Source organism: Lontra canadensis, unplaced genomic scaffold (assembly GCF_010015895.1).
Source record: "Lontra canadensis isolate GAN:19392208 unplaced genomic scaffold, GSC_riverotter_1.0 scaffold14, whole genome shotgun sequence".
Lineage (NCBI taxonomy): Eukaryota > Metazoa > Chordata > Mammalia > Carnivora > Mustelidae > Lontra > Lontra canadensis.
In genome coordinates, this window is record NW_022631008.1 from 26,343,329 (window position 1) to 26,366,179 (window position 22,851).

Consider the following 22,851-nt stretch of genomic DNA (forward strand, 5'->3'; position numbering starts at 1 on the left):
ACTACACCTTTTCACAGGGTTGTTGTCAGACTGTATTATCACATATGCCTAGCACTGTGCCTAGCATAAAATAAGGGCTCAAAAAAATGGTACTACTGTTATTACTGATGTCACTATGAGGTCAGGAGCAATACAGCCAAATGGGAAGGCATTCTGTTCCTCCAAGCCACTGCTTATAGCACACATTTGTTACGGTGTTATTTTGAATCAATCAATGTCCTACATTTTCTAGAGCAACTTTAATTTAGATTACTGTATTACAATGGTTCTTTTAAACCTTTCGAAGTTCCTAAAGTTCCAACATTTTGTTATCTAAACTTCATCTTTCAGCCTGCCTTTCATCCCAGAAGTAAGCATAAAAATTTTTAGATGGTGTGATGCATACTTTTAGTTCCCATGTTATATAACAAAATCAAAACTGTAGAAATACTTAAAATGTATACCTTAAATAAACACCTAAGGACTCCAGGCAGAGGAAGCCCCTAATTTTTGTACTTTTCTTTTAAAAACTATTACATCTCATTTTACTTCATTCAGGTCTCTGCTCTCCTCTCTCTCCCTAACAACCCTATTTAAAGTAGTGGCTCCTCCTATTACTTTCTGTATCTTTGCCCTGCTGTATTTTACTTCATAGCACTTATTGCCACTTATCATCATACCATATTGGTATTTGTTTATTGCCTACTTCACTCACTAGAATGCAAGCCCCATTTGAGCAAGGATTTTGGTTTTTTCTCCACTGAATACCTAGCACTCAGCAGAATCTGGCACCTAACAGCTGCTCAATAAATATAATATTAATTAATAGAGAGGACAAGACCGTCTTATGATGTATAATTTCATTTGGTTTCCTAGAATGTAGTAGATCAGATGTGACAATTTAGAGGGGGAAGCTACTAGAAGCAGATATATAACACTGACAGTGAAATATTAAGAAAGTTCAAGGGCACTTACGTGCCTCAGTCAGTTAAGCATCTGATTTGGCCTCAGGGCATGATCTCAGGGTCCTGGACTGAGCTCCGGGTGAAGTCCCTTGTGGAGCTCTGCACAGAGCTCCCAAGCTCAAGGGGAAGTCTGCTCCTCCCTCTCCCTCTGCCTCTCTGCCCCATTCATGCTCTTCCTCTCTCCCAAATAATCTTTTTTTTTTTTAAAGAAGTTCAAAGTATCAAACATAACAATGTATGCCAGCATATCATAAGTGAAACAATATTCCCTACCAACATATCATTTCATCAAGTTTTTAAGGCGTACTTGTTACTTAGCTATCTCCCTCAGAACCAACTGTGCCTCCTTTCTCAGAATTATCAATAAATCATAATATCTTCTTTCAAAACATTGTCCTAGGCAGCCTGGTCCCAAGCTAGTTAATTACCGAGGTGCTTGATTATTATTGAGCTTCATAGTTTATATCACAATTCAATATACCTAAGTTACCTAACTTTTACATAGTGCTTTATAGTTCACAAACACCTTCTAAGGTATTTTTAATCCTTATAATAGCTCTTCCATGTGGTGGTTATCATACACATTTTACAAATGAGGAAACTGATCAGAAGTAAAATGATCCAAGATAAAGGACTAAGAGAAAGGACTAAGAATTAAACCCAGTCTTCTGGTTTAGGTATGCCAATTCCTAATTAATCTCTGGGTAATTACAGGAGGAGATATAGATAACTGAAAAATAGCCATTAAAATCAAAATTGCAGTTTATCAAGGAGAATTACTAGAGCATGGCTTGCCATATAAAAGAAAGGAAGCAACCTAAGCATCTAACGGGGGGGACAAATGAAATAAATTTTGGTATATCCATACAGTGGAATACTACACATTTTTTTTTTCATATTTGGTTACTTCCAGGTTCCACTCCGACATGTAAAACACTTGAAAGTCATTACTCTTCTCTCACAACAAAATAAAAGTTGAACAACCCGAAAAATAATGGACTTTTCCTAGTTCTTGAGATACTGAGACCAGAGGACACTCACCCAAGAAACTAGAAAGAATGATACAGAGAATACAGATTAGCCAACAGAAGCAGAAGGTACAGAAGTCAGGAACTGATATGAACATTTAAATGGTAACTTAAACAAGTTGCTGGAGGCTGATTGTGGACTAGTTTGAGACTTTAAAACTCCTGGACGTCTAGTCTGAGGGGGCTGGTAACACTTTCCAAGGTTTTGTGCCCCACAAGTTTCTCTAGTTAAAATCAAAGAAAAATCCCCTTCTGCTTGGCTGGGGGGAAGAGAAAAAATAACATTTCGAAACAAGTCCATAGAATTCTCCACACTAGCAAAGGAAAAGACTTCACCAGAGCCTTATCCAACTTGGAGAAACGAAAACTACCCAATTCCCGCCCACCTTTGCCTTACTGACATACCTATAGTGTGGGGAAGAAAAGCTGAGAAGCGCTGGTGGAGGTAATAATGCCTGAGAATTTTCCAAAATTAATGACAGAAGCCAAACTATAAATCCATGAAGCTCAGAAAATATCAAGCAAAGAGAAACACCAAAATGTCTATACCTAAGTATATAACATTCAAACTGAAGAAAACTAAAGAGAAAAACACTGAAAGAAATCAGGAAAAAAAACCAAACGCTTTATCTATAGAGGAACAATGATAGGAATTATGCTGGACTTCTCATCCATAACCATGCAAACAAGAGTGAAGTAAAATATTTCAATAAAAAACCACCAACCTAGAATTTGTCATTGAGAAATTATCTCAAAAATGAAAAGAACTACTTCCTCAGCCAAATAAAAACTGAATTTGTCACCAATAGACCTGCTTTGCAAGAGAAAAGTTCTCTAGAGAAAAGGAAAATGATATAGGTTAGAAACTCCAATCTACATAAAGAAAGAGCTACACAGAAGAATAAATGAAGGACAGATAAAAAAAATATTTTATTCCTGAATCTAACAGATAATTGTTGGTTCAAAGTGATAACAGTCACAAAATTCCAGTTGATTATAGCATATGGATAAGCAAAATAAATGGCAGCACTGTTACAACAGATGGGAAAGAGAAACTGGGAATTCTCCATTATAAGAAATCTGCAATACCTGTGAAACGGCAGGCAACCTCTAGGACAATAACTAAAAATATTCCAAAAAGAAGTATAATTGGTACTCTAAGAGAGGAGAGAAAATGGAACCATATAAAAAGCACAAATAAAGCCAGAGAAGGCTGAAAAAGAGAAAAAAAAAAAACACAAAGAACAACTGTAATGAAAAGTTACAAAAATGATTGATATTAATCTGACTATATCAAAACCACTTTAGATATGAATGGTTCAAATACACCAATTAAAAGACAATTCCAGAGTGGATGAAAAACCCAACTGTGTGTTGCCTACAAGATACCACTTTAAATACAAAGATACAGATAGATGAAAAATAAATGGATAGAAACATACTAACACTAATCAAAAGAAAGCAGGAGTAGCTATATTAATTTCAGAGAAAGCAGACTTCTGAGCAGGAGAATTTTTCAGGGATAAAGAAGGGCATTACAAAATCTAAAGGGGTAAATTCATGAAACAGAGGACATAACAATTCTTAATGTTGTAAACACCTAACAACAAAGAACCAAAATATGTGAGGCAAAATCTGATAGAACTGCATGGAGAAATAGATGAATTCGTGATTATAGAGACTTCAACACCCCTCTATAAATAACTGACAAATCCAACAGGCAGAAAATTAGTAAGGATAGGGTTGAACTGAACAACACCATCAATCAACTGGATCTAATTGACATTTATACAGTATTTCACCCAACAACAGCAGAAACCACATTCTTCTCAAGTTCATATAGACCATTCACCCAAACCACATTCTGGGCCATAAAACACACCTTCCAAAATTTAAAAGAACAGATATCATACAATGTATGATCTCAGACTATAAACAATTAAAATAGAAGGCAACAGCAGAAAGACAGCCAGAAAATCCCAAAATATTTGGAGATTAAACACCACACTTCTAAATAATACATGGGTCAAAGAAGTCTCGAGAGATTTTAAAATATTTTGAAGTAAGTGAAAATGAAAAATACTACTTATCAAAATGTGTGGAATCCATCAAAAGTAGTGCTTAGAGGGAAATTAATAGCCCTGAATGCATATAGTAGGAAAGAAGAAAGATCTAAAATCAATAATCTTGGGTTCCATCTTAACTACAGGAAAAGCAAGCAGCAGCAGCAAAGAAATCAACAAAATTAAAAAGAGGAAATCAACAGAGAAAACAAATGAAACCAAATGATTCTTTTTAAATATCAACAAAATTGATAAATTTCTATCCGGACATGATGATGTATCACACAAAGCTTTTATTTTGGTTTTTAGAATAAATAAGTACTAGTCTTCATCCTCAACTAAAATATAAAATGTTTCTCCTGTTCCTTTTTTCCTTAACCTTTCCACAATTTTCTAACATCATTTCTAGCACATGTATGTTACAAAATTTATCACTGCCCCTCCAAAAACATGACACAGGTGAGACAATAGAGTCTTATTAAAAAGTGGAAAACAAAGACTTACTTTTGTAGCACAATGGGAAAAAAATGACAAAGTTCGTATTTTTGGTAGAGAAATCAAATAAGTTAATCTATGCCCTGACATGCAAGCTTTTCTTTTTTCTTTTCAAATGAGTTAGTCAGTATAGAAACATTTACTTTAATTAGAGTAGACCTGAGTAACGGTTACTCAAGAGGAAAGAATGGCAGAAAGCTCTATCATTGTCAAACATACCCAAAATAAAGCACTGCTGCCATCATCACCCAATAGGTGTTAACCACACCCAACCTCCACCTCCTTAGAATTCCATTAGAACCATTAGTTTAAGAAGTGGTACTTTACCAGCACAGGGCAGTTAGGAAAAAAATGGGATTTTAAAATCTGTGTTCAATTTCACCTTTATCATTTTTATGAATACAAATTAATCTATGATAGGACTTGGCTAGTTGGCTGCTAAGTACCAGAAATATAATTCCAACTAGTTTATGGAAAAAAAAAAAAAAGACAACTTATTACAAAAACACAGTAGTAGTAGTGGTATTACACTTGGGTGTCTCTTGGAACCCAATCTCAGGACCATGGACAGGTGACTACAGCTAGGACTGTATCTGCTCTTGTTCTTTCTTCCAGATGCCCATTTATCTAGTTCACAAGACAAGAAACACCACCACTAACAGTTTCTGGGTTTGGATCTTCCAGTTTCAGTCACTAGAGCAAAACCCTCTGGGCACTTAGAATTCAGGAAAAGCTCTGAGTGTCCTCCTGGCTTAGTGCAGGTGTATAGAACTGCACCTATAAACTACAGAAATGGGCAGAACTGTGACTCATCTCCCAGAGTGATCTTTTTAAAAGATGGATCTGGTCCAGTTGTTAACCTGATTAAAAACCCTTCCTGGCTTTCCCCAATACACTTACAATAAAATCCACAACCCTAATTGAAATAAGACTTATGTGGGCCTTACATGGTTGACCCCCGTTTACCTTTAACAACCTTATTACATTATGCCACAATCCCTCTTGCTCACGATATAGTTGCGTTTTATCTACTTTGGCCTTTTCTTAGTTCTTAGTGGAATCTAATGAGCTCTTTCCCACTTCAAAACTGTTGAATATGTATCGTTTGCATTCTCTTCCTTTTTCACATAGCTAACTTCCACTAATTTTTCCTCAAAGCACCCTCCCTGACTCCCAAGGTAAATTTGGTTCCCTGTTCTTTTCTTTTATAGCATTCACCACAATTTCTAATTACAGACTCATGTATTTGTTCAGTATCTGTCTCTATTACTATACTGTTAACTCCAAGAGAACTGAGACCTCTATTTTGTTCTCCATTGTATACTTCTAGCACCCAGCTGGCCTTCAATAATTATGTGCTGAATGAATAATTGGTTTAGCCTAGGACAAGTGGTAACCACCACTAGACTGACCAATTACAGATGAGGGGAAGGGTAGCAGGCAGGCAGAATTACTGTTATCAAGTTATTAATATGGTTGCTCCACATTAACTTACTGAGGAAAGGAAAGAGAAAGTGGTTTCCAGACAACCTGTGCTTCTGTTGAGCCAATAAACAACATGTTTATTTCAGTTAACCCCCTTCTTCCATTAAATTCTAATAGGATTATGATACCAATGAAATAAAATAACAAATACAATGGTAGCTATACAGTGACTTGTATATATAGCAAGCATGCAATGTTATTTTTTATCTACTTAGGAAAACATGTTACCTATTATTTTTTGTAATATTATTAACCTCCAAATAAGAAGTTAATTAAAAATCTACAAAATACTCCAATGTGTATGACCAACATAGCTATGTTTCATAACCCTTTTTCTCACAGCATCCTGATCTTTCCACCTAAGGGAATTACTTACTTGCTATTCTGTAGTAATTTAAGTACCCATTCAAATATCTATTTAACTTACAGAACGAGTTCTAGAAACACAAAAATGAAGCAAAACAAAACAACCAACCAAGACAAAAAAACTGTCTCTATTCTCAATGGATCCATAAACACACTTTCTCACTCTGCCTCCAACCCCACCATACTCATCCTCTGGCCATGCCCAAAGTTCCACAGCACCCAATGCAAGACTGTCAGATTTAACAAATAAAACTGCGGGATACCCCACACAGTATGTGACAACCCTATTCTCAGGACATATTCCAACACTTTACCTTCATAAACCCATTCCAAAACCCCAGTTCCAATATTTTTCCTTATAAAAAAAAATTTCTCTGAAGATTCACTGGATATGATCTTCCTCCAAAGTATAAATAAAATCTACCTTGACTTTATCTAACAGCTGTCGGTAAAAAACTCAAAAGAATAAAACAAAGCAAATCATCTTTGTTTCTTGGTGGAACCAGGAGTTAAAAAACAAAAAAGAATAAAAAGAAAAGCAGACAAAACAACATGACAAAAAATTCCTTTAAAAACCCTAAAAAGTCTGGCTTCCAAGAATAGGCATGTGAGAAAGATTAAGACTCTAATCTTTTCAGGGGTAGATCCAGAGAGAAGAAATTCCCTGAGAGGAGGAAGTACAGAGGCAGTAATATTAGAAAGGAAAAATCAGCTCTCATAAACAAGTGGTTACACTGAGCATTGAAATGCCTCTGAATTTTATCTGTAACTGAAAGGAACCTCAGAGATTATCTACTTCAACTTTTTCATTTTACAATCCAGAAAACCAAAGACCCTGAAAAGTAAAATGACTTATCAAACATCACACAGAAGACCTTAGCTCCTTCCAATTTCTCTCATTCTCTCACCTCCTGCCCCATATGATGTAAGGCTCACTGAACTGAGGAAGATCCTCCTCTTCACATCCACTGGGTATTAGAGAACCAGTTCCTAATAATGTTGTCACGTCTACCACAATAGAAATGTATTCTTAGAATTTCAAAGAAAATTCTGAATGGATTTTCTAAAAGAAAAAGTGTTGTACACAGCTGTAGTTATTTTCAATATAATATTTATCCTAATTATTAGTAATAGAATTCTCTAGTATTATAAATCTTATAATTTAGGTACATTATGGGTTAAATTTGGTGGGCTGCCTGCGAATCTAGCCACCAAGAATATTGTTTTTGAGGAAGTTCCCAATTCCAAACCATTTTACAAATTCTAAAATAAAGATCTCATGCTAATTAGGAAACAGCAGTACACAAAGACTCAAAATTATAAACTGAATGTGATAAATTAAAAATTCAAGATTCTTCACTTCATAAAAAGCTTTACCTCAAGGTCATTTATTTTCAAAACTTGGTATTCAGGCACATTTGACACAGGATATGATTAACATGCATCTTTTTAATAATATTTCACTGGAAAACTGAAGTAAGCAAAAAAGAACCAAAACATTTCTATACTTATCTAATTTAGGAAAAACAACAAAAAACCTTTAATGCATATTTTCATGAAGTGACCTAGAAGAGGTAAGAAAATTAATCATTTTATGAATGAAAGGTTGACAATCCCTCACATTATTGTATACAGATATTTAGTACTCTTCCAAAAAATGTGAGTAAAGGAATTCTAACTGAGCAGGCAAAAAAAGTTCCAAGAACCTCCAAAGCATTTCTCTCTTTTCTCCTGAAATAAAGCTATATTTCGTGATTTAAAATTTATGGATAAATATATTTTTAAAAATTTCTATTCAATCCACTAAATCAATGGATATTCTTCACTCATTCTGTTTGTCTCATAACAACAAAAATGAGGCCCTACTATTTGCTAAACACTGTGCTAGCCATTTTAGATTTTTGACAATAAGATTCAGGATAGTTTCTGTCCTCAAGAAGCTTAGAAAATCCTTTAATTAACTGTATTTACCCAAGTGAAAATGACAGCTGAATTTTAAGTTGGTCATTTGAGAAAACATTAAAAATGTAATCAAATTCATTCTCAAAAAAAGAAACTACACAATAGTAATTTTAAAGACGTTTGAATAAACTCATCCTCTATATGAAGCTTCCCCACAAAGTAACCAGAAATACAGCTTTGGTAAAAGTTCTAATAATATATTTTAACAGTAACTTTTGCTATGAAAATTAACTGAGTTAATAATATTCCAATAAGGAGATCAAAAGTTACTATTACTATCTCTGTGATAATGAAAACCAAACACTTGGAAATGGATACCTTAAACTACTCTGAAAATGAAAAAAAAAAGGGTAATATAGTATTATACAACATTAATACACTGCATCTGAATATGGAATTATTTATAAACCTGAACAAAACTCCATACCACACCTTACAAATGATCCCAACTATGTATTTTGGATCATGTCATCTGCAAATTTTTCAATGAAAAAGGCCTTAATGTTTTTTGGGAAAAAAAATTTTATGTTTACAAACTTAATTCAAGATTCTACTTGTTAATTATCAAGTCATATAACTTTTCTCATGAATATGAACTATATCCATAGTTATATCTACATATAGGTATTAACTACAATACCCATTAAATTTGCAATTATTAAAAACTCTTTATGGATGAGAAACATTTTTCAATTTATAGCCCTATATCTCCAAGGCAAAATTCAATATAAATCAGCCATTCTAACATGCCAGGTGATATCCTAATGACGTTTTTATCTTGTATTTTACCCTGAAATATTTTCATCATCCATCAGTTAAAATATCTAAAAATTTAAAAGCATTATGAAAACATCTTTATTGAACTTATGCATACTACTCAATGACCTAAATGGGTATTGTCTCCATTTACATATAAGGAAACCAAGGCACAGAGGTGTCCATTTTGTAAATTGCAAGGTCATTTCCTAACCAAGCACTGATTCTACACCATCAAGTTATAAGTGCGCCACTTCCAAACGCGGTAAAACAATTACTGTACCTTAAAACAACTGCCTCTGCAATGCCTATGTGCAATTCTGTTTTATCAAGAGGGTATGGCAACAAGCTTAAAGGAGAAAGGCCAAAGGGGAGGTTCACAAAAAAAACCAAAAAGGAAACACTTATTTTTGGCAGTGAATCATTTATTTTTAGGTAAGGAGAGGTAAGCAGTTTTTAACACAAAAATCAAGTAACCAACAGTTGTTTCTTCCGTTTTCAAAAAAATATTCCATCTTTCAGGTAGTTCGTGCAAAACTGGAGCCTGCCCATCCTTGGAGAGAGAAGTTAGAAAAAAAAATAGGAAAAAAATTCCACAACAAGTAATTAAATACATGGTATTGCAAAGAACTGAATGAAAAATAAAATTTAGAGAAATTAGCGAATGCTCATTATGGCAGTTGAAACCCCACCTTAAATATTAAATGCTTCCTTTCATTCAACTGAAAGCTATGAATAGCAATAAAATATTACCGAAAAATAACAAAATACAAAACTTTTTTTATCCAAAACTTGAGAAATTTTCTATCCAGTACTTTATTCAAATATTCGCCATAAATAAAAATACTTTGCTAACAGAAACTTAGAACATATGGGAAAAGCTGTGCCCTAGAGTTCAAAGACAGACTGCATTTCTAATTACGAGATAGCACTATCAACAATTAGATGAAAGTTACCTATCACACATATTACACTTAAGAACATTAGATGGGTTGAATAAGCAATAAACCAATTACCGCCCAAGAAATAAGACTTAATACGTGAATCTTAACACCAAAGAAAAAAATAAAATTTTAATCCAAAGCGCACCTTATACAGAAAGGGTCAGGATTAGACTGAGTCATATTAAAGTATCTAGTCTAGCTAGAGATTAGTTAATTAATCGGCTGTAAGACAGGTTGTGAATGTTCAGGTCAGAGGTGCTTTCTTTTCATCATTATTCCAGTTCAGCACCCAAGCGCATGCAAGAGAAGGCGTCAGAGTACCGAAGCTAGGGGGCATGCTGTAGCAAGGGGAAAAGAAAAATGGGAAAGGTGCAATGGATGCTGCATAGTTGAATAATTATCTGGGTGGCACAATGGGCGAGTCCTGCCGACATCGGAGCTGAGTAAGCGGCTCCCTAACTCTGCTCGAGGCACTCCCCCATTACCACGCATCGGAGGCGACCTCCCCGCCTCGCCCCCTCTTCAGGGGAAGAAAGGGATCCCCGCACTCGCTTTACCTTCATGTCTGTAATATAAAGACGCGCGGCGCAAACACGCAAACGCACTAGCCGGCTTTACGGAGCCTCCCGCACGTAGCGCAAGCGGGGGCTTCTCTACCACCCGGTGCTGCAGCCGCCCCCAGAGCAAGCAGGCAAGGGGGTGCCCGGCCAGGGCAGCGGCGCTCAGACGGTGGCACCCCAGGTGAGCCCCGCAGTCTCCCCCCCTAGAGCAGCCTCGGGCGGTCCCTGCAACCGAGACCCAGGCGCGCCGGCCGGCTGCCGTCTCCCTCGGCAGCCCAGCCCGGCTGGCGGGTGGGCGGCCGGAGCTCCGGAAACCCGCGAATGGGGGTGGGGGCCGTCGCGGGGGAGGCGCGCCCATCCCCGTCACCTTTGCGGGGCAAGAGCGCCACACACACCTCTCTCCGTTCTGGCCGGTGAGAAAGAGTTCCTCTCCCGGCACCCTCTCCCCACCAAATACCAATTCCTGAGAGACTGGCGCTCACCGTGAAATCATGGGGGTCTTGCCTTACCCCGTCTTCATGCTTCGGTGGCGGCCGCCGGTCCCCCTCAGCTCCCGGGACTCCACCTAGAGCCTCCAGGAGCGACAGGCTCCGGCGTGGAATCGTCTCTGGGCAGCGGCCGAGGCACCGGACTACTGGGAACGCCGCCTGCGGCGCCCGCCGGTCGCCGGTCCCACCGTGTGCTCGACGCGCGAGCGAACAACACCGAGAGCCGCCGCCGCCGCCCCCCGCCCGCCCCCTCCCCGCGCGCGACGCTCCACAACCGGGCGCCGCGATCCGCGCCTGAAGGAGGGGGGACCGCTGACCCACGCCACCTAATCTCCCATCCTTCCCAACAGGAGCTATTCTCCACAACTCAGGCTCTTCCAGCTTAAGATTCTCGCTTTCCTCTTCAGCTCCCAGTGCCCAGGTGCAGCCGTGGTGGAAAACTCAGCCTCCGCCCACCCACCCAACAGAGGGAATGAATACGGCTTTCCCCCCCATTTCCTGAGGCTGTTTGGTATTGCCCAATCCTCAATTTGGGGGAAGGGGACGGAGAGAACAGTGCTTGGCCGGGGAGTGAGGGAAGATGATAGCCAATTGAATGAACCATCCATTCAGGGGAGGGGTCAAAGAGAGGCCTGCCCACTTCGCCCCGCCCCTCGCTCCAAACTACATTTCCCATTGTACCTCTCCAACTTCCCGCCGCGCTGCACGCCGGGAGTGTAGGACTTTGCGGCCTCGAGGTATTTCGGAACTCGTAGTCTTTAATCAGGCCACAAAGGTCCTGAAAGTTTAAAGGTATTATAATTCTATTTCCCTAGATCAATGCTTTCATATTCTCGGTTCTCTTATACGTATTCAAGTGCTAATTAGTGTACAGTTTAAAATTTCGTAAGTGAATTCTTACCAAGGAAGTAAATACTGTGTGTTATGGTCATCTGTCAGGACCTGGAAGCCGCTCCTTCCGCCCGGGCCTGGTCTCCGCAGAGGATCTGGTGCCGTCATGTCGGCTGCGATTGCAGCTCTGGCTGCGTCCTACGGTTCGGGTTCAGGGTCCGAATCGGACTCGGACAGTGAGGGCGGTCGGTGTTCCCTGCCAGCTGCCGACTCCCTCATGCACTTGACGAAATCAGCTTCGACCAAACCCTCTCTGGCAGTGGCGGTGGACTCCGCTCCGGAGGTGGCAGTTAAGGTAAGCTCTTTGGTCACTGATGCAGTGCGGGACTTGTCTGCTTCTACTCCAAAGTCCGGCAGTCTCTCGTTAGCCCCCGGGTTACCTCTTCCTCGGTGAGGAGACTTAAGTTGCTAACGCTCGGATCTCTTCTTCCTACCTGCGTCTTCCTCGGGAGAAGCCGGGACTTGGAAGTTCAGGACAGCTCTCCATTGCTCCCCGCTCTCGCCTCCCGCCAGCAAGCAAGTGGGAAGGGGAGTCCGGTTGTGAAATTTGAATTTATTGTGATTAGGATGTGGCCTGGGTAGAGCAGGTTTCAATTAGAACTTCCCAAACTAGAGTATGTACCCTCACTTGAAGTGAGTAGTGGCCCGGCTTTGTTCTGTTTCTGAAGTCAGAACTCGATTCTGATCCCCGCTCTACCACTTGTGTGAAATTACAACCTTCTCTGTTTCATCTCCTGTACAATGGAGATAATTTTAGAAGTACATATTTATACGAGAGCGTTATGTAAAACTTAAGTGAAATGATAGAAATGTAGGTTATAGTACAGAGCCTAGTATCTAATGAAAGTACAGTAAATGTTAGTTAGTTTAACCCTTGTGATTGTATATGTCAAAGAGTGACAAAAGCCCTTAGGTTTAAGAAACAATGTGCTTGATCCCAGTTGAGGAAAGTGATAGAGGGAGACATTGGTTGTATGGATCATTTAACAAATATTTACTGAAGACATGTTATTTGCCAGGAACTATCCTAGGGGCTGAAGACACAGAGGTCCACAAGCCAGACATCTTTGCATACATGCTAGTGGAAGAGGCAGCCCATAAAATGTGAGCAAATAAAGTGGTTACAGATTGAGTTAAATAGTATGAAGGAAAAAATAAGAGTTCTGTGATAGAGAAGAAGATAGGATTATGACTTCCATAGATTGGTCAGGGAAGTCTTTTCTGAAAGAGTAGCTTTGAAGGAGGAGGAGAAACCAGCCATCTGCAAGACAAGGCAAGAGTTTCCAAGCAAGCTTGGAGATGACAAAGAGCCTAGTGGGTTTGAAGATCTGAGGAAAGGTTGGTGTGTCTAGAACCAGAGGAAAGCATCTCCCAATTGGTAGTGTACGCCCAGTAGAGCCTAATGGGGGTGATCAGAAGTTCAAGATCGGATGATGGGAGGCAGTGTGCAAAAATTACTTTGTACTTAAGATGTTTCCTATAGAATTGTCAAATCAGTATGTTGTATACCTGAAACTAATAGAACATTGTATGCGAATTATACTTCAATTAAAAAAAAAATCAGACCAAAAAAAAAAAGATGTTCCCGAGGCAGGTCTTCTGCAAGTTTTTATGAATTTTAGTTTTTATTAATAGAATGGTATGAAAGAATGCTTAGGATCCTCCTATCTTTATGACAAAACAAACTCCCCAAATTTGTTTCACCCACTCCAGCAGCCTCCTGAGTTGTCATTCTTTGCACAGCTTAGCTTTTTGGAGCTCTCACTTCATCTCGTTTTCTCAACCAAGTGCAACCTAGCCTCTTAGGAAACTAGTTGAGAACTTGTCAAGTTCTGCCATCTGACTTGAATATCTGTATCAAGTGACACTATTAAATAGGTCTTGTTTCTTGAAACTTTCTCTCCCGTGGCTTCCATAGGGCCATCATCCATTTTCCGAAACCCTGCTCTTCTGTGCTCCCTTGTATGTTTCCTTTGACTCTGCCCTTTGTCCCCCTTTCACTCCTCATATTCTCTCATGCCTTCAACTTCAGTCTGTGATGCCTCACAAGTGAGCACTGTGGTTCACACAGGCTCTGGAGTCTTGCAAGACTGCCGGGATTCAAATACTGCTCCAGCACTCACCCAAATGGTCACCTTGGATGAGTTACTTTTTTGTTGTTGTTGTTAAGATTTTAATTATTTATTTGAGAGAGAGAGAGACAGAGAGAGTGACAGAGAGCACAGGTGGGGAGGAGAGGGAGAAGCTGGCTCCCCGCTAAGTAGGGAGCCCGACGTGGTGTTCAATCCCAGAACCTTGAGACCATGACCTGAGCCAAAAGGCAGACACTTAACCAACTAAGCCACCCAGGCGCCCTTTGGATGAGTGACCTAAGTGTTCTGTGCCAAAGGTTTTTCTGTTTTGTAAAGTGGGGATGACACTAGGACCCATCTCGTGGAGAGATTTGTTACAAAGCACATTCAGCACTTATGTATACATAACACTGTCAGACACACTATCTGTGCTATTTCCAACTCCTAGCTCCAGAACTACTAAACAACTCTCTCTGGAGGGTTCTCAGGCACCTCCAGTCCAATGTGCTGAAAAATTAAGACTACTTTTTTCCTCTCAAGGTCAGCCTCACCTGTTTTTCCCGTTTTGGTTAATGATCCCACAACCCACTTACTAGTCCGAGCCAAAATAGAAGGGGCTTCCTTTTCCTTCTTCCTCAGCCCCTGGAGCTAGTCGTTCAGCTGGTTCTAACATTTCTGCTCCATTAATTTCTCTAAAATTAATTTTTCCTGTCCATTTTCACTGATACAGCCTTATTTCATGTCTGCATTACTTCTCCCAGGAGTCATTCTTGTTTTTCCTTTCTCTTTCAACCCCTGCTTCTGGGTAGTGGATCCTGTCATCGTGACACAATGGTATTTATCAAATATTTTCTTTCAGATTTTTATTTCTCTGCAAGACTATTATAATAACCTTCTAACTGATCTTTCTACTTTTTCCTTTCTTGTTTCCTCGTTCTATAATCCATTCTTTCCTTCACAATGCATCTAAAGTAATCTTTCTAAAGTCCAGTGTTGTATCACTTCCCTGCCCAAAGACACTGTGTTACTACTAATTCCTAAGTTCTTGTGTAACCTGAGGCCTGCCATTCTCCCGTACTGAGCTCTCTACAAAATAAACCCCCAAAGCCCTATTTTCTTTTTTTTTCTCTCAAGATTTTTGGCCACACTGGTCTCTCTGCCTGGAAATCCCTTTCCTTGTTCCTCATGCTGCTTCCCCCACCCGCCAAAAAAAATCCTACTCTCCTTCCATCTCAGTGCACATATTTCCTCCTCTGTCTGTCCAGGCAGCCCTCCTTGGTACCTCAGATGTAGTACTTGCTGCATATCTGTGACTTGTTCACTATTCCTTTACCCTGAACTCTTGGGACACCCTGGGGACCAGAGATGGTTGTGTCTATTTTCATGTCTCCTATGCCTAGTATACAAGATTGAGGGAGATATATTTGGTGAAAGAATGAATTCAAACACCTGAACTTTTAAGTAAGATAATCCAGAAAGAGAGGTTGTATAAGGTACCAAAGGTCCATTAGAAGCAGAGTACAGAGCCCGCCTGCCCCAGCTGATGAAGGTTCTATGACTAAGAGAGTCAGGGACATCAGTTATCACTAGTTTGTGAACCAACGCATGCTTGTAGGCAAAACAAATAAACAAATAAGCCCTTAAAACCTTACACATAGTAAGTGTGAGGATAGAAAAATGACCAAGGGAGGCAATGTGAAGCATGCAAATATGTTCATCTGTATTTGACTAATTGTATTATGACAAATAGCAAGCATTTTGATAAGAGTATAAACTTAAGCAGTGAACACTGCTTAACTGAACACTAATGAGATTGAACATCTTTTCATATATGTTATTGGTGATTTGACTTTTTTTCCTTTTTGAAGTTGACTATTGGGTCGTCTTCCTTCTTATTTATAGGAAATCTTTGTATAGTCCAGATAATATCCTGTGTCAGTTACATGTGCTGCAGATATCTTTTCCAGTTTGCGGCTTGTCTTCTCACTCTCTATTCTGTCATGATAAACAGTTGTTTACTTGTCTAGTCTTAGCAGATTAGTCTTTTATGAATTGTGGTTCCTGTTTCTTGTTTGAGAGCTTTTCTTATCCCAAAGTTATAAGAATATTCTCCCATTTCATTTTTTGAAAGCGCAAAGTTTTGCTTTTTACATTTAAGTCATAAATCCTCATGGAATTAATTTTTGTTTATGGTGTGAACATTTTTATTTATTTTTATTTTTTTTAAGATTTTATTTATTTATTTGACAGAGAGAGATCACAAGTAGGCAGAGAGGCAGGCAGAGAGAGAGAGAGAGGAGGAAGCAGGCTCCAGAGAGAGGAGGAGCAGAGAGCCCAATGCAGGGCTCAATCCCAGGACCCTGAGGTCATGACCTGAGCCGAAGACAGAGGCTTAACCCACTGAGCCACCCAGGTGCCCCATGGTGTGAACATTTTTAATACTATGGCTTGATCTTTTGGTAGGACTTTTTCCCTCACCCCTTATTGTTGTTGTTAGTCAAGAATGTTGTGGCTATTCTTATCCCCTGTAATTCTATATACAGTTTAGAATTGACTTGTGGAGTTTTACTAACATCCAGGTGGGATTTTGTTTGATTATAGTGAACCACAGATCAATTTAGAGACAATATTATATCTATTTTTTTCTTTAGGTTTTCTTTAGATTTTTAATTTCTTCCGAAGTATTTAATTTTCTCCATCAATATCTTGCAGTTTTGCTGTCAGTATTTCTAAGTGTGTCTTATTTTTATGCTAATATATTAATAAATAGCATTATTTTTTCTATTTATTAATTTAACTGGTCTTACTACTTATATAGTTAGATCTGCTGCAAGTATGACAATATTTTTTTCTTTCTTTGACTCTATTTCTTTCATTTTTTTTCTTGCCATGCTTGCTAAGTTTTCCAGAATGATCAAAAGTAAGAAGGTGGAAAAAGAATATATCCAGCAAATACTGAACAACAACAACAAAAATAAGTGCCATTGGTTGTATTAAGATCAATAAAGTAGACTTCATAATGATACAGGTTCAATTCACAAAGAGGTATATGGCAGTTTTAAATTCATATGCATCTAATAATGTAACCTGAAAATATTCAAGTAAAAATTGATAGAACTACAACAAAAAACCGATAAATCTACCATCACAGCAGAGATTTTACTATACCTTTAGATAATTGATAGAACAAGCAAAAAAGAAAAATTATGAGTGAATTTGAACAACAAAATTAACAAACTATGTAAAGGGTATGAAGAACTTGCACTCAAAGCAGAATATTTTTCTCAAGCACTAATAAAGCATTTTTTAAAAGCTGACCATACACTAGGCCACGCACTGGTGAACTTCAGTAAAAGGCCAAATAATAAAGATTTGAGGCTGTGCTGGCCACATACAGTCTTTGTCATACCTTCTATTTGTCTTCCTTTTTTCAAACAAGCCTTTAAAATAAATGCCATACTTAGCTTGTTGGTACAAAAACAGACTGTAGGCTAGATTTTCCCCATAAACTAGTTTGGCAACCCCTCTAAACCATAAAATAAGTCTCAATAATTTTTTTTTAAAGATCTTATTTATTCATTTGACAGAGAGGAAAGTGCAAGCACAAGCAGGGGGAGCAGCAGAGGCAGAGGGAGAAGCAGGATCTCTGCTGAGCAGGGAAGCCCCATTCAGGGCTTGATCACCAGGACCCCACGATCACGACCTGAGCTGAAGGCAGAACCGACTGAGCCACCCAGGTGCCCCAAGCCTCAATAAACTTTAAATCATGTTATCGCATTCTCTGACCACGATGCTTCTAAGCTAACCAGTTAGCTGTAAAATTCCCTTATTTGAAAATTATGAAATTGTACTTCCCAGTAACCCAGGAGCCAAAATAAAAAAATAATAATAATGGAAAATACTTTGAACAGAGCAATAAGGAAAATAATACTCACCAGAACTTGTGAGGTGCAGCCATAGCAATTTTTTTTTTTTTTAAGTATAGTCTTACATACCGGTAATGGGAAAGAAGACAGACTTCACAGGAAGTTAGTATACTAGGCATCCATGCTTTTGGATTGTTTTTTTTTTTTTTAATCATTCCATCCTTTTCCAGTGCTGATTTGTAAATTATGCCCTCAGTTTCTGCTCTTTGAGTGGTTACCCGTAGACATTAAAACCTGAATTAATCAGTACTTTGCTTCTTACTGAACAGTGCAAAAGCCTTAGAATATTTCAGTTTTATTAACATTCCCCTACCCCTGCTTTAGCTATTAGCATCCTGTATTTTTCACATATATTTAAACTTCAGAAGATGACCTTAAGCCAAGCTGATTCTTGCATCTTGTATGCAAGAGGTTGCTTTTTTCTCCTTACAGTGCATACTTCATGTCCTCTTGTAAGGGCTAACTGGTGGCAAATGCTTGTAGTTTTAGTTTGTCTTTTTTTTTTTTTTTTATTTTTAGTATTTATTATTTATTTGAGAGAGAGAGTGATTGAGTGAGGCAGGGTGGGCAGAGGGTAGAGTGAAAGAATCTCAAGCAGACTCCCCTCTGAGCATAGAGCCCCACATGAGCTGGATCCCATGACCCCAACCTGAGCTGAAATCTAGACTTGGCCGCTCAGCTGACTGAGCCATCAACTACATGCTCCCTCAGTTTGTTTTAAAATGTTTTTATTTAACCCTCTTTTTTTGATGGATCTTTTCACCAGGTTTGGTTTACTTAGTGGGCAGTTTTTTCTCTCAGCATATTTAAAATATTTTTCTTTTTTCTTCAGACTGCTTTTAAGACCCTTACCCTCTGCCTCCTTTGTGGGGGGTGTGGTTTTCAGTCTTCACGTTCATTATGGGATACCCAGATGTGGATTTCTTTTTGTTTGTCCTGCTCAGAATCTGTGGGGTTTCTTTAATTGGGAATTGATGGGTTTGGAGTATGGATCTTCAGTGTTTCTGGAAAGTTCTCAGTTCTTATCTCTTCATGTATTATCTTAGTCCTGTTCTCACTTCTTTTCTGCTAGGACTCCCATCAAACATTTTTGTTTTCTCCAGTGTATGAGAACAGTTATTTTCTGGTTAAAAATGTATTTTAATGCAACACTGTCAGATTTGGCACTTTGGAAATCATGTAATGAATGGGTTGCAAGAGTTGCTTGTTAATTGACTTTAAAGTTAAAAAAGTAAAAGCAGGCCTGGCTTTCTCTCATTGTAGTCCATGAATATTACTTTTCCCGAGTGCATTCCCTGCTTTAACATAGCCAACTTGAGTAAAATGAGAATTCGGCCTCTAATTTCTTTATGGGTGATCTTTCTTATACTTATGAACTTCAACTAGATCACTTTTTTCCTCTGCATTTATTAAGGGCCAAACCCAAAGGATATCTTTATGTGAATTTCTATTCTTTTATCTCATCCATGTAAATGTCCATCTTAGGAAGTTTATTCATTTCTACTTTCTTGGGGGGGGCACTATAAATTGATAAATAGCTCATAATGATTAATATTTGTTTTCTGCTTTATAGTTTACAGAGTGCTTTTCCATCTATCATGTACATGAGTAAAAAATGTGAAAAGGACTCAAAAGTAAATATTATCTAATTATCCTCAAATTACTTTGATTCAACAGAAGATAACCCGTTCAAACTTATATGACCCATAGGGTACCGTTCACTCACTGCACTTTAATTTTTATGGATAATTAAAACTGAATGGAAGTCCTCTCTAATTCTGTGGTAATTTCAATTGCATGCTTAATTATTATTAAACTCCTCTTGGGTATTAAAACAAGGTTGTGATATTGTCCAAGTTTTTCTAATTAAATGTATAATTAATTAAAAACTCTTCATTTTCTGGAGGGTTGTTCAATTTGTTCTACAATTTTAGCAGGAACCAGAGACTGGGATCTATTTATATTTTTTATCAGTTGCCACTGATGTGTATATAAGAGTAATTCTTTTTAAATTATACTTTGCCCTTAAAATTTGGTATCTCATGGCACTCTGTTCAAAATAATTCAAATTCAAAATACTCCTAATCGGAAAGATCTGATAAACCACATTTTAAAGTGATTCTAGCAAACATATTCTGTGAAATCCACTGGGGAGGTCTGAATGTGGCTAAGCCTTGTTAGTTTAAGCAGTTTACTCTAGAATTGAATATTGAGAAATGCATTTAATTTAGTTTTTATGCAGTTGAAGCCATTTGTATATGACATTTTAATTTTATGATCCTAGAATTTTTCTACTCAACATTCAGCAGATACTGTCTCTCATCGGTGAAGATTCTAGTGTGCATTCTAGGGTAGTAAACAGTTCGCCCTTGAACAATGAGAGGTTAGGGACAGCAACCCTCTCCCTTCCTCCCCCCCTCCCCGACTATCACTTTTGACTACCCAAAAACGTAACTACAAATCGTCTACTGGTGACAGAAGCCTTACTGATGACATGAATAGTCAACTAAAACATACTTTGTCATGTCTTTTATATACTGTATTCTTACAATAAAGGAAGCTAGAGAAAAGAAAATGTTATTAAGAAAACCATAAAAGAAAATACATTTATAGTACTGTACCGTATTTATTGAAAAAAATCTGCCTACAAATTCAAACCCTTGTTGTGCAGGGGTTAACTGTATAGGGATCATATTTTAGATGGCCTCGCATCTGAATCCCCTTCCTAAGAGTCTTAATGTGAGGAACAGCCCTTGCTGCCCCCAGCCTTCAGTGGTGAAAAGCCCAGATTCTCATTCCCCCAGCTCCCTTTCAGCTAAGGCTCAGGACAGTAACTTAGGCTGAGCAGACAAAGGCACGCACCTAAATTCTAATCTAAAACCAACCCACAAAGAAGCAAGAAAAGAGAATATGTTGAGTGGCAGTGGTGGCCAACGTCTGGTTTCCCAACTAGGGCAGTAGTCTCAACAGCATCCAGTGGCAGCCACAGTGGTTTAGTAATGATGTTCAGGAATGGTGAACTCTTGTCCTCAGTGGACTGGTTCTGTGACATGCTTGATTTTCAGTTGGGATTCCATCTGTATACTCACCCTATTTTCCCAAACCAAGTCTCTACCCTTCTTGGCAATTCCAAGAGAAAAGATGAGATACTCAAAAGGATTCAGTGCTGTTTAATTGGTCTGTAAGGGTTTTTCCCCTGTTTGCAGTGAAGAACCCTGACTGAGAATCTGTCAGTGATTTTTTTGGTTTATTGCTAATTGGGTGTCTTTAACATCATTCTTTGTGGTTACTTGCAATTTTTTCCTTTCCTCATTTATTCTGTTAGCTTCTTGGGGTCAGTGACTTAATGTTGCTAGTGCTTATTTCATAGAAGTGCTATAGGAATTATATGAGACAATATGAGACAACAGTAAGGTCGTTAAGCACTTTTTTTCATAGTGCGTACCCTCTTCTAGCAAACTATATAATTCACTTAGTATATGGTTTATTGTATGTCTCCCCCACAAGAATATAAGCTCCACAAGGACGGGGAGCAATATCTGTTTCTGTGGGCCTAGAACAATGCCTGACACATAGTAGGCACCCAGTCAATATTTGTTAAATGTATAAATGAATTTGAAGTTACCACACTTGTTTTGTGAAGAGGTCTGTTCCCCCAACTACGCAAAGAAAATAACATCAGTTGTGAGTTCTAACATCTCCCACCAACTCCGAACATCTATCCTTGTCTTTGTCCTCTCTGTTTCATCTCAGAGAGGACTCGCCTCTTCTCAGAGGATAACCTTCCAACTGTGCTGGCTTTTTTCCTGGATTTCTCCCTACTTTCTCTTATCCTGTAGCTTATAATTGACTAAATCTTGGCTTAGTCTTTCCTTAAGGAGGGAAAAAACAAACTTAATTTTACCTCAAAAATTCTTCAGTCTGGCACCCCATCTCTTCTTTTCTTTATTGCCAAATGTCTTGAGAGAGTAGAAATGATTACTGTCTTGTTTTTCTAAATCCTTAGGTATAGTTCTGTCTCTTACGACTGCTTTTCCATACTCTACCCCACTACCTGAATCGCTCTGGCAAAGGTTTCATGTGACGTAATTGCCCAAATTCAATGATCTTTAGTCAGCCTTCGTCCTCTTTCTCAATGGATTTGACTCTTTCTTTTTTCAATTTAACAAATACTTATTGAACAGGCACTGATTACGCTGCATTCTACTAGGCAGTGAGGATGTAAAATGTTAGTAAAAACCATGTGCAACAAGTGATATAATATCATAGTTGCTGTAAGGAATTATGTAAAATGATTGTAGAAGAGCAGTTTTCCTGAGTCAAGAGAAGGGAAGGTAAAAGAGAAAATAAGAAGATGACGTATTATCAGATAATAAAGGGAAATGCATAAGGAACAAAGACTGTAATATCGCCAATAGCACAGCTAGGGTGAAAGTGCTTGATATTTTTAAAAATCAGAGATTTATCTAATAAGGCAAAGGTGGGAGTGTATTATCAGATAAGGAGGTATTACAATGGATGAGACAAGATATGATGAAGTCTGTACTAGGATAATGGGGACAAGGATGAGAAGGCCAGTAGAAGTAGGGTTGCTGGAGAAATACTTCAGAGATAGAATCAGTAAGATTCAGTACCTTATTTGTTACCAAGGAAAGGTGGAGTCATGGAATGAGACATAGCAAAGTGTTTGATGTGGTAGAACATCCATATCATGTAGTTCAGTGGGCAATTAGATAATATAGATCCAGAGGCCAGGATTGTGGTCAAGATTGCAGATAAAAATTTGAGGAGGAGATTGAAGTCCTGAGAAAGAAGATAAGGTAAAAATATGGACAGTTCCAAAACTAGAGAGGATGGAAGTCCAAGGGAGT

General features: G+C 38.4%; 2 protein-coding genes across 5 annotated transcripts in view; one reads left to right on the forward strand and one right to left on the reverse strand.

The window, feature by feature from the left end:
- WASF1 (WASP family member 1) overlaps positions 1-11,299 on the reverse strand; it is a 60,247-nt gene extending 48,948 nt beyond the window's left edge. For 2 of the 4 annotated variants that reach the window (XM_032858310.1, XM_032858306.1), the window contains exon 1: positions 11,086-11,299. The gene's annotated coding sequence lies outside the window, so the exon portion shown is untranslated. Of the gene's footprint in view, positions 1-7,289; positions 7,391-11,085 lie in introns of those variants that run through there. The other 2 variants (XM_032858309.1, XM_032858307.1) reach the window with 2 other exon arrangements.
- Positions 11,300-12,017: 718 nt separating this feature from the next.
- CDC40 (cell division cycle 40) overlaps positions 12,018-22,851 on the forward strand; it is a 50,183-nt gene continuing 39,349 nt past the window's right edge. Inside the window, exon 1 of the mRNA XM_032858305.1 lies at positions 12,018-12,277. Within this exon, the coding sequence (XP_032714196.1) occupies positions 12,089-12,277 (189 nt within the window). The 5' untranslated portion in view covers positions 12,018-12,088. The remainder of the gene's footprint in view (positions 12,278-22,851) is intronic.